General features: G+C 38.6%; 1 protein-coding gene across 2 annotated transcripts in view; it reads left to right on the top strand.

Moving 5' to 3' along the window:
- The window catches only part of AACS (acetoacetyl-CoA synthetase), a 41,679-nt gene extending 30,442 nt beyond the window's left edge, over positions 1–11,237 (top strand). The window contains exons 10-18 of one of the 2 annotated variants that reach the window (XM_086623446.1): positions 148–272; positions 2,935–2,999; positions 3,194–3,316; positions 4,670–4,783; positions 5,292–5,417; positions 6,979–7,048; positions 7,968–8,026; positions 8,881–9,083; positions 11,100–11,237. In XM_086623446.1, coding sequence (XP_086479572.1) covers positions 148–272; positions 2,935–2,999; positions 3,194–3,316; positions 4,670–4,783; positions 5,292–5,417; positions 6,979–7,048; positions 7,968–8,026; positions 8,881–9,083; positions 11,100–11,237 — 1,023 coding nt within the window. The remainder of the gene's footprint in view (positions 1–147; positions 273–2,934; positions 3,000–3,193; positions 3,317–4,669; positions 4,784–5,291; positions 5,418–6,978; positions 7,049–7,967; positions 8,027–8,880; positions 9,084–11,099) is intronic. The other variant, XM_086623447.1, reaches the window with a different exon arrangement.
- The last annotated feature ends 980 nt before the right edge of the window (positions 11,238–12,217 follow it).

Raw genomic sequence — 12,217 nt, 5'->3', positions numbered from 1 at the left:
CGCTTGTCCATCATTCTCTAGTTGCCTGTAGCTCCCCTACCAGCATATGACAGCAAGCAATGCTCCTGGTCCTGTGACAGAGCTGCCAGGAAAGCGAACCGCTAGCTGGTACAGATAGAAACTAATGTAGATATTTCTTTTTTCCAGACTGGCTGGATGATGTGGAATTGGTTAGTGACTGCACTTGCTACAGGAGCTTCAGTGGTCCTGTATGATGGATCTCCTCTAATTCCGTCGCCTAATGTGCTCTGGGACTTGACTGACAGATTAGGGTATGTAAACAAGATTAAATGGAAGGATAATGGTCTTTGCTCCTATTACGATGACTGCATACAAGCAACCTCATTAAAAGTGTCATTCCCTTGATCAGAAACTAGTATGGAGCATGAAATAGTTTATCTTTTGGCTTAGCCTTGAGTGGAACTGCTTTTTAAAGTTTTGTACTAAAACAGTCTTTGTGAGAGCAGAAGAGACAAAGAGCTGATTGTTTCAAATTTGAGTCAAGTATTTGGATTCCAGGCAAACAAAGAATTTTGGTTCAATAGTTTTCAAGAGCAGCCTTTTCAAAAGGCAGTAATTGGGAGCAATCTGAAGAGTAATTTCTCAGCACACTCAAAACTTGGAACATAAGAATCCTTTATTTCAAGCAGCTCAACATAAGGCTCAATATAGCACTTTGACTTAAAGACATAAATTGACTGGAAAGGCACAGCAGGGTTGCTTATATTTTCATATTTTGCTTTTTAATCTAGAATGCCTAATTCTCCCTGTCAAGCTGTTGGTTAATTGTTTTACACAGTTCTTTGTGCCTAAAAATGCTCACAGTGCCCTCTCTCGAAGCCTACAGAAATGGCAGGTGTTGCATAAGCAGCTCTAAAATCCCGTGGTGGTATTTAGCTTCGTACACTGGCTAAACTTTCATTATTTTTTTGGTAGTTTTCCTATTTTGCCAACTGGACATAAGGAGTAGATCTGAATGATATTACCGGTAAAATGATGACTGTCGGTTTTAATTTACAATTAAAATTAATTCATTTGTGGTGGAAAGTGAATGCCAAAATACTCACTTTCTGATTCTTGATAATTAATAATTTAAACTTCACTCTGTCTTTTGTGACATGTAATATTTAAAGACTGACATTTTGTCTCTGGCTATTATAATTGAAGGTTCATGCCTAGTCAGAATGCTTCCAGTAAAAAAAAAAAAACACCACACAAAACAAAACCACAAACTTAAGACACCCCCTACTCCCCAAAAAAAGACCCCAATAGAACAGGGAAAAATTTAGAATCGAGAAATAACACAGCTTATTTTTAAGCATTGTTTCTACATGCCAAAAGTAAGTGAAGATAACTGAAATGTGTCTGCATGTCTCACTTTTGTAATCTGGTGCTAAAAGCGGTGGCCATCTGTGTGGTACTTCATAATGCAGTCTGTTCCCAACTCAATCATATGTTACATATTTAAAAAAAAGGCTTCAACATGTTAAGACTACCTTACTTCTCTGGAGATGTACCATGCTTTCCTTCAGATAGCCTATTCTTGTAGTATCATCAAGATATCTCATACTGCACGATAAGAATTACTGAAGTGGACATCAGTTAAAGATCTGTTGAAGTGAACTGTATTTAGTTACCATCTACCAATTACATAGCATTTGGAAGAAAATCATAGACTGGGCTCTACCTGTGCTGTAGAGGAAGTGTCAAAGAGAAGCATTGCATATTCAAACTGTGAAATAAGCAATAATTTGAAGCATGGAGGTAAAGAAAGTTATTACACAAGAATAAAAATAGTTCATGTGACTGGTACGTAACTGGGGAGGGGTGCACTTCTGTGGGCTCTTGTGGTGCTGTTCCCATGTGCCTGATAAATTGCTTTATGCAGTGATGTGTTTGTGCAAGTAGCCTGGCCCTACCTGATGCACAGCAGCCTCTCAGTAACTGTCATCCACCTAAATGGCAAAGGAAGACATCTCCTTTTGATAGTGGTGAAATAGCCTTTTTTCCATTTCAGAAACTGTATTATTATCTCAAGAGCTATTCTACCTTCTGCCTTGCCTTTGGAGTAAAAGCAAAGATAGCAGGATCTTATTTTAAGTTCTACTGATGTCTGTATTGCCCGTGTTCTGTGCTCTCAGACTGTATTCCTTATCCTTGTCCATCTCTGTGCATTTTCTTGAGTGAGTTTATTGCTGTAATATAAAATGAATTAGCAGAAGGCAGGGAAGAGGATTTCCTGAAAGTCGGCAGAAACATTAAACTAGCACTTCCATCGATAGAGTAGGTAGGGAAAGGGTACAGCCATCATTTCAAGTTGTAATTTTTTGTATTGGAGAGCTCTAAATGCACTTTTTGCAAGGACAGAATTCAACTGTTCAGTTAGCTGGGTCAAATTCCATGTTCAGTTAGGCACCTGCAGCTCAGGCTCTCAACAGTGGGAACGGAACAGGTATCCAAGATGATCACTGGCTGCAGTCCTCAGAGTGAAGTATTTGTTAAACCGTGCCCTGAAAGGGCTAAAATTTTATATGTAAGAGTGTAACAAGGCAGCAGTTTTGTGTTAAAACATCTTAGTGGCAATTATGGCCCATTAATGAAGCAAACGCTGCTGCATTTTGTGATGTCTTTGGAGTGTTCTGCAGTGGTGAATTTGTGTAAATGAAAGTGAATGTTTTCCACGAGGTGGGAGAGCTTTGCTTAATACTTAAAGATAGAATTAAAAGTTCCAAAGCTGCAGGAGTGACATGTGATGTGACTAACTTCGATTGCTTAAAAGGATGTGCCTTGTGCTTAGGAAGCTTTAAGAGACTGCATTGCTTGACTGATCAATGTACTCTTGTAACAGCCTCTGCTTACTGCGGTGGGAATTGCAAGTTTTTAGAATCTTAGCATATTTAAATATGCAAAACATGTAAACTTTTTTCCCTCTAGGATCACCATCCTTGGAACGGGTGCGAAGTGGCTGGCTGTGCTAGAAGAGAAAAATTTAAAACCATGTAAGCTTCAAAAGCTGTTGAATTCCTTCTATCGTCCCTCCTTCCTTTCCTCTCCAGGTTCTGGCCCTGTATCTTGTCACAAAGTCCTTTATGTAATTATTCTGGATTGTAGTGACAAATAGTTACAAACTCTTGTAAAAATTCAGCCTTAACTTATTTTGTTGATCTGATTTGTTGATTTCCTACTTTTTAAGGTGAAACACACAATCTCCAAACGCTCCACACTATACTGTCTACAGGATCACCGCTCAAATCCCAAAGCTATGAGTATGTCTACAAACACATAAAAAGCAGTGTCCTCCTGGGATCCATTTCAGGTGATGCCTTTATGCTGCATGTCTCTTCCTAATTCTGTTTATTGCCTGTGCGTTTCCTTTTCCCTTGTTTGCTGCTGTATGTTTGCTTAAGCCTTGGATCATTCAGGCTTGGTTGTAGTTAAACTGAAATTAATTGTCTTTTTAGTGCAGAGATTTTCTGCATAACTCAGTGTGCCATAATGAAGCTCGTACACTCAAAGGTTTTTAGGAAGAGTGTTTCTGACATGGTGGATGTTTTGGGTTTGACTTTTTTTAAGCAGGATCATTTATTTTGGCTGGCTGTCCTTAGGGGTAGCAGGGTGAGATCAACAAAAGAGTCTATTAACCTACAGAACGTACTGTTCTGCAAATAGCTGACTTTAGCAGAAAATACCTCTTGGAGAGGTTTTTCCATGTTCCCATTTCAATTCTTTTGTGCCAAGTAATTGACACTGCAGACAGATTTTTTTTGTAAATTATATAATTAGAGAAATATCAAGGCCACATACTGTGCAGTTTGTTGTGAGGAGTGCTAGCTGAGGCAGATTCAATTCACTAAGGTCCACCACAGAACTCCTCATTCTGCTTTGTAACAGAGACTGACATTTTCAAAGGGTTTTTAAGCTCAGTTTAGGGTTTTTTTTAAATTCTTGACTGTTCTCCTACTGAACTCAGCTCTGACTCTGGTCTTAGCAAGAGTAGTGCTGAATCTTGAACTTGCTACTATAGAAATTAAGTCTCAAATGCAGAAGGCTATTTTTGAGTAAAGCTATTATGATTGATTTGTGTCTTAATTCTACTTCCTTCAAGTCCTAGAAAGACTATAAATATTCCAGTTAAGTAAGCACTTTGACAGTATCTATTGTTATTAAGATAACTATTCATCCTATAGGTGTGGGTCCTCTCTCCCCCTCCTTCCCCATCCTCCCCATGCTAATGAGAACAAGATATAAAAGCTAAGTAAATGAGTGGAGTAGTTTGGTTACTCGAAATTAATGAAAAAAAACCAAGAAAACATTTCCAAGTGATCCTGAAAATCTAAGTCTGTAAACTGTTTATTTTCTTACTCTTACATAAATGGAAATTTCCTTAAATGAGATGCAAAGAAGCTGTTGGAAGAAGAAAAGTCATGCTTTAAGGAATATTTCTTCACGAAGGGCTTATGTATATAAAAAGATATAACATAAGAAAAGAAACCTTCTTTTAATAAGTCATATAACATCCTAGATAATACATTCTATTCTGTGGTGCTTAATGTGGATCAGAAGCATTTGGCAAAGGTGGCAGTTTGCTGTTCTAGAATTCTTATGTAGTTATCAGTTTTGCTTTTTCCAAAAAATATTGTGTATTCTAAATGAAATTCTTTTATTGTAGGTGGGACAGATATCATTTCATGTTTCATGGGTCAGAATGTTACAATTCCAGTTTACAAAGGAGAAATTCAGGCCAGGAATCTTGGAATGGCAGTAGAAGCATGGAATGATGAGGGTAACTATTATCTGAAATATTATGCACACTTATGAAATACAGCAGTTATGTGATCTTCAGTTTCATTAGTCAGGTGGATAAACAGTCAGCTGTTGAATGGGAGCTTTTGCTTTGGAAACATGTTTCACAAAACCTGGATCAGGATCCACCTGATCTGGATCATACAGACCTTGTAAAGATAATTAATGTGTAAAAAGGCCCTCCTTTTCCATTACTGTGCTAAAGCCCATCAAGGCCCAATTCTGGCCTCTGGTGTGTGTACGAATTAGCTGTGTTGCTGTGGGTGCCAGACTGGCTTCTGCACTGTGGTGTAACTCTCCTGAGGTTAGAGGTTAAGATAGGGATGAGCTTAGGAGTTGAACACAAGCAGTTAAGACCACCAGTCACAGCTTGTTTCATACCTACATCAGCATCTGGCATGCAAGTAGTAACTGTAAATGCTCTTTGCTTTGGCACTTCGTTGTTTACAGAAGGGGAATGCAGAAAATACCTCTTTCTTTGTAAACAGGTAAACCAGTTTGGGGTGAGAGTGGAGAGCTGGTTTGTACCAAGCCTATTCCCTGTCAGCCTACACACTTCTGGAACGATGAGAATGGAAGCAAATACAGGAAAGCTTATTTCTCAAAATTCCCAGGTATGTAATGAAGAGCTCAAATTGACCAAGGATATAGATTGTACTGCTGCTCTTAAGAAGGTACAGGTTTATTCTTGCCCAGTGATAGGCAGGTGCAGCTTTGAATCTAGATTTCCAGGGTGAGAACTCCACAGCGTGTTTCATAATATCTCACTCTGTTTTCCAGTGCTTTGTTTTGAATATGGATCAAATCAATTTAATAAGAATCTCCGGAAAGCTTCAATCACATTTTGCTCCTGCTTTCATTAGGCAGATATGACTGTAACAGCCTGATAATCTGTAGCGTAGGCATAGACTGCTTGCAATGAGTGTGAAATGGAAGTGCTGAGTAGGTCAGGGAGCAGTCCTCCATTAATGAGTGCTACTGCACCTCTGCCAGACTGCTCCTGCCTAGCCAGAGGAGTGAATCCTAAGGGATAAGTGCTGACCTGCTACCTCATTAGCATGAGGTTTAAGTATATGCTGGCTCAGACATGCATATTCTGCATTCATACAGTCTTCCAGTGGTGGTAAGAGTAGAGGAACAGGTACTGTGGGCCAGAGGCTTTCGTCCTAATAAACGTGGAGGACTCTGCCCATCCAGAGCTTTTGCTTATGTGGCACAGCAATGCTGAACTCCCTGCTGCCTACTGGACAGGGGCTTTTATAGGAGCAGGACCTCAAAATCCTCCTTTTTGAGACAAACTTTTTTATAAATAGCAGCAATATGCTGTGGGTTCACAAGAGAAGTCAGGACGTGCAGCAGGAGATAATCATATAGGAAAATTGAGGGAATGTGGAGGGTGCAGTTGGCATGTAAGCAAAAATAAATAATCTGTGTGACAGTTGTTAGACTGAAATCACTGTGGTCCAGAGGTACTGTCTGAGACCCCTTTTCTGTCTTTCCTTATAAATGGACTTAAGGTTGTAACAGTTGAGATAGAAAATGGTCTTATGTGCAAATAATTGAGGTTTGTTTTTTCTTTAGAAAAAATTCAGTAGAATTGGCTTGTATTTCTGTTTATGGCAGGCAGCTGTAGCAGTGTCAATCTTAAAAATAACAGAATATTCCAGCTCTGAAAAGTCAAATCTGATTTTAAATTAACACAAATCAAGAACATTAAGCACATAAGCTCCCCAGGGAATTAAGACCTATTGTGCAAGCCCAGAAAGCTTCTTGCACAGAATTGTACATCATAAAAGCGGATCAAGAAAGGCTGGTGGAAATATTGTTACCTTTGTGGAATATTCTTCCAGTTTCCTCAATGTGGTGTTCAGAGCAGCTATTAGTCTGTTAAAGGATGCTGTGTGGTGGTGCAAACAAGCAATCAGGAGATAACCTAGAGTTTGATCCTAACATGAGCTACTCTAGTGTGTGCTAGCTCTTTGTAGTAAATGCAGTGTGGATTGTTTGCGTAGTTAAGTACTGCTAACATTTGCTGTGGTTAGTTCTTAAAGTATATCTGGTATGTTGTATTTTTGTATGCGTTTTACTAAGCTAATGTGAGTTGAGTTCCACAAATGTCTGCTGTGACTGGATGAATAAGGAATCAGCTACTTAACCTCTGTCATTCTCGGATAGGTGTTTGGGCCCATGGTGATTACTGCAAAATTAATCCGAAGACAGGAGGAATTGTCATGCTGGGTCGCAGGTATAGTATTTTGGTGAAAGTGTTCTGAGTAAACAAGTATTAAAATTTGTAAGCGTCACCTTAGAGCATAATGTACATGATTTTGTCATGCTTGTTAGCTTTATATTTGTTTTGTGAAATCCAGCATTGTGGATTTCAACCCTTAAGTTAATCAGAGCAGCTGGATTAGAGGGAAGAGAGCCCATATCAAAATTCTACCCTACTTTTGTATATGTGAACACAAGGCAGTATTGAACTTGGGTTTGTGTTCCATGATTTATAATGATAATCTGTAGGAGACTTCGAATTGAGAGTGCAGCACATGCAAGGTGGTGAATCAGGGAACTTATCTTCTGGTCTTGGCTTCGCCATTGACTTGCTTTACAGCAAAACTAAGGTCAGGTATTAAGTTGCACTTGTGTTAGTGATCTTAGACCTTCAAGATCACAACTGTGGCTAAATTTTCTGCTTGCATTTGAAAGCTGCTATTCAAATCAAAGTTGAGTGACTGCTTTGAAGCTGTGTCTGGCATTGTCACAAACAGACCTACTCAACAGACATATGGTGTGAGGCTGCTATATATGAAACACAAGTTCCAGCTATAAGTAATGGAAAGTAACGACACACAATTGCAATATGACGTAGTACTACAAAGATTCCTGGTCTGTTTGGTCGTCAGTGGTATGGGTGTGTATTTGTAGCCGGCTGGAAAGGGGAGAGACTGGGAAAGGTGAATGGATAATGTTGAGGTTCTCTGTACCACTTGATTCTAATGAGCAAAATTGCCTTTATGAATCAAATTCTTTTAAAATTCTCTCTAATGTGGCTGCATATTGACTGCATGAAGTGTGGTGAGACTTGGTTAATTGTGTCGATTTTTCTCTTTTCATCAAACTCTAACCACATTTTAATGCTTCTTTGTTTTGTGTGTGGTTTTCAGTGATGGTACATTAAATCCGAATGGAGTAAGATTTGGAAGCTCTGAAATCTACAACATAGGTATGAAACTAACTTTCCACCTTTCAGCTATAACATTGTTGCCTTAAATCTGAAATGTACGTGTTATAAAGGGTTTGGAAGGATTAAGTAGTAAAAGACTTGCTCTTTTTCAAGTGAAAGACAGTACAGAGCATATTAGAATTAATGGTAAAATTTGGTTTTGTAGACTGGAAATTGCTTGCTTTCCTGAAGTATCTGTAGGGCTGGAGATGACTAGTTGAGATGTATTCTCTGTAACATGTTGCTTTGCTATAATAAAGCCTTACAGACTAATTATATCATGCAGATTTGAGAGAATACCTAATTTCTGAGGCTTTTCCTTTTTTCCCCCCAAGGCAAGCTCTTGACACTGGTTTTATTGTATCTTTCCTAATAATTAGGAGAAGTTCCTGAGCTTGTGCTTTGTATTTCAAAGAAGGTCTATCCTTTTGAAAGGAGGTGATACTGTGCCTGCAAAGGTGCTAATCTGAGACTTAAGGACCTGTTGCCTCTCCTTGTTCTTGTGTGATCAGGCATATTAGTTTTCTGTCTATGCAGCAATGGGAATTGTGAGGAAAGCCAAAGAAAATGATGTAGTGTAAAAGCTTGTTATCTGTCCCAGAAGTTATAGCAAAATTTTTTTGTCCTGGGCCTAAATACATATGGTCATTAAACTTGGATTTTCACCTGAGCAGGAGTTAAAACTTCAGAGCACCCAGAGGGGAAGCTCATTGTAGAATAACCTAGCCATGGTGTCTGTCTTGCCTTAGCAGCTCTAGGGGAGGTGATATTTCTTTTGGTACCACCACAAAAAATGCACACCCAGAATAATATGCAAATGCAAGTGCTCATAAGGACTCTTCCTGTATTTTCAGTTGAAGCCTTTGAGGAGGTTTCCGATAGCCTCTGTGTCCCTCAGTACAACAAAGATGGGGAGGAGAGGGTGATACTTTTCCTGAAGATGGCATTAAACCATACGTTCAGCAAGGATCTGGCGAAAAGAATTCGAGATGCAATACGTATAGCGCTTTCTGCCCGGCATGTTCCAAGCCTCATTCTAGAAACCAAAGGCATTCCGGTATGTCATGAAAAATGCTGCCTACCTTTTTTTTTCTTTGTCACCTTGAATAGTAATTAAGGAGCAGTTGTCATTGCTCCTCAAACCCACATGCGTGGAAATTTTAGCATCTCAAAAGTGTATTCGAGCTTTATAAATAGTTTGTCTATGTTGCCTAGCAACATCATTTCATCTCCTTCCAGCTAAGCATGTTTTTGGTTTTTAACAATACCTAAAAATGCCCATTCTCAGTTTATAAACGTGTTGTGTTTTCTCAGTGGTATATACTTAAACCTTTTAAAGGAAAATATTAAAAAGATAATTTAACTTTAGCTTTTCTGGCTACCCATAAGGTTATTTTGTTTTTGTTTTCCTGTTTCGAGTAACATTCTTCTGAAAGCTGAGAGCACTGAGCAAATTCATAAAAGAAATTTGCAAACCACTTCACTTTTACATCTGTTTAGCCACTTAAATGTAGCTCTATCACTGCCTTAACTGTAGAGCAGTAACCAAAATAAAATCTTTATGCTTATGAAAGAGGTGGGGGGAAGAAATTTGTATAGCTGAAGGTTCTGCATGCTCAGTCTTCTGGAGCTGCGTTACCCTGCTGTGCTCTTCCTTGCTGTAGGAGCTCTTTAGTTGGAATGCCTGTTTCCTGTAGTCCCCTCTGCTCTTCAAGAAAGTCTCCTCAACAGCTCTATGAGCAGCAGAATGGGGGATGCAGAGCATGGTTGTCTTGAGTCCATTTGCACATAGACTTGAATGTGTCTAGAGAAAAGGCTTGAGACTTCAGACCAATTGCTTGATATTCTGATACCCGTTTACTGCCAGCGTAGGTTTCTATGTGAAAGTGGTCCAGGGTTCAGGACTGCTGACCTCTACGGTGCACACAGTGATTTGATTCTGATCTGTTGACTTACTTCTGTTTCAGACCACTGCTGGCAAATAACACTTGGCTCAAAATGTTGCCTTTGCATGATTGTAAAATCCCCTGCACCTGTTTGATAGTGAAGTCTAGGTTTTCTGGGCTGCAACTTAGCTTCTGTGTGAAGTGTTGAACTTGTAAACCGTGTAAATCACCTGAATGTACATCATGAAGTTGATGGAAGTGAGGTGTTTGAGATGGGCTGCCCCTCAGGGAAGCCTGCTTAGATTATTAATTAGTTCACACTTTGACTGAATTTACAATTGAGTGAATTGTAATTACCTTTCAGGTAAATATGCCAGTGTTAAAGTGATCAAAACTGTTTCCCATTTTCTTTGAAAGTTTTGTTTGAAAGGGAAACCTCTTTCTATTTTCTGCTACTTTTAGAAATGCATTTGAATCCTCATCTGAAAATACAATCTAATCCTGACTATGTACTGACACTGTATACTGGTAGAAATAGTATGGCTGTGCTGAAGGACTTCAGTAACACAGAGCACGGTTTTTAATGAGATATCCAGGTGTTAAAAAACATACTACGAGCTCTTAGTGCAAATCTTTATAGTTCCGTCCTGACCAGATAAGCATTCTGGTCATCATCCACAAGATGTTTACTGATTAAAGTAAACAAATTTGGTTTGCTGAACAGTCCATCTGACTTTTTTTTTAAGGGGGGGCTGTTCTCTGGCAGGCCACTGAGGTGTTCTGGTTTCTGAGCACTTGTGAAAATTAGGTTGCTAATCATTGAAGAGGAAGAGTGGTTGATTAAGGTGGTTCAGGAGGGTAGAATTACACATAAAACACTTAATATTTTGTTTACCATGATTCTGATCTGATTTTATTGTTTTAAGTTGGAGCACAATCAGGTTCTCACGGTATTACCAAATAGGAGTATAAACTAAAATCACATATAAACTCTTCTTTGAATTCCACTTCCAATTTCAAGGGAATTCTAGAAGAAAGATTCTGGTACCTCAAGCATAACAGAGAAGGGAAGATAATTGTACTAAATTTTGACTGAGTTCTGGGGTTGGTGGGGGGTTTAATGAATATTTCCATTAAGCCACTACATGAAAAGTGTAATTTTATCATTGCTGGGTTTTGTTTTTCAGTATACAATAAATGGGAAGAAAGTGGAAGTAGCTGTGAAGCAAATAATTGCAGGGAAAGAAGTTGAGCAGCGGGGAGCTTTCTCAAACCCAGAGACTTTGGACCTGTATCAAAATATTCCTGAGCTTCAGAACTTCTGAAGTCACTTCTTGGTTTTTTTTTCATCTGTCTTTGTTCTGTGTTTGTTTTGTATATACCAATACTGTATGTAAAGAAAAAGCTCTATTTAATACCAGTGGTTCTTTTAAAAGAAAAAATGTTTCAAGTGCATTATGAAAGGCTTGGGTAAAGCTTAGCTCCCTTTTATTGGTTAAATATGCCATATATCTTGGAGTTTTTTCCAACCTGGAAGGAGGAACCTTCCTGTTTTTGATTTTTATATGTATGAGTGCATCTCTTCTGGTTACACTTACATCAGGAGCCCATCAATCAGGAGCACCAATAGCATAAGTTACAGTTGCAAGTAGAGTATTTCTTTCATTAAGATGTTCACTTTCTTTTTTTTTAAACTGGTTTTTAGCAACATTTCAATCCATGTGTTTCAATCACCTGTAAGGAATATACAGTAATTTTTAACTACTTGACTGTGAAACATGAAAGTGTTCTGTATGAGGTGTGCATTTAAATGTTTTTTTAAAAGCCAAATCATAATGCACTAAACCCATTTGACTTGACTCAGAATAATTTCAGTCTTGAAATATCTCACGGTACCCTGGAAGGTAATTGCTGCTTCATTTTGTGATATAACCTTCCTATTGTTTTAAGCTTTTTAGTTGATAGACTTCTGGGGGTTCAGAAGGTGAGGGAGTAATCACCTCCTCCTTATTCCTGGTGTAACTCCAGGTTATTTCCATGGAAATAACTGTCATTGCTCTGGATCAACATCAATGCAGTTGAAGGCAGCATTTTGCTTCCTTGTTCTGAAGTTCTTTATGGGCTGTAACGCAATGATCCTGTGTTGTGTTAGCTGAAGGATTCCAGTGTGTTCGGTTATTAAAAGCTGATGGTTTTTGTAACTTTTTTTACTAAATGTCATGTTGAAAGTGGAAGACTGAAATGTTTTCTAGCTCTATATCCTTCCAGTTTATAAAGGGAAAAATACTGTAATGAGCACACTAAA

This window comes from Tauraco erythrolophus, chromosome 19 (genome assembly GCF_009769465.1).
Source record: "Tauraco erythrolophus isolate bTauEry1 chromosome 19, bTauEry1.pri, whole genome shotgun sequence".
Classification (NCBI taxonomy): Eukaryota; Metazoa; Chordata; class Aves; order Musophagiformes; family Musophagidae; genus Tauraco; species Tauraco erythrolophus.
This window is presented reverse-complemented; position numbering and strand designations above follow the sequence as displayed.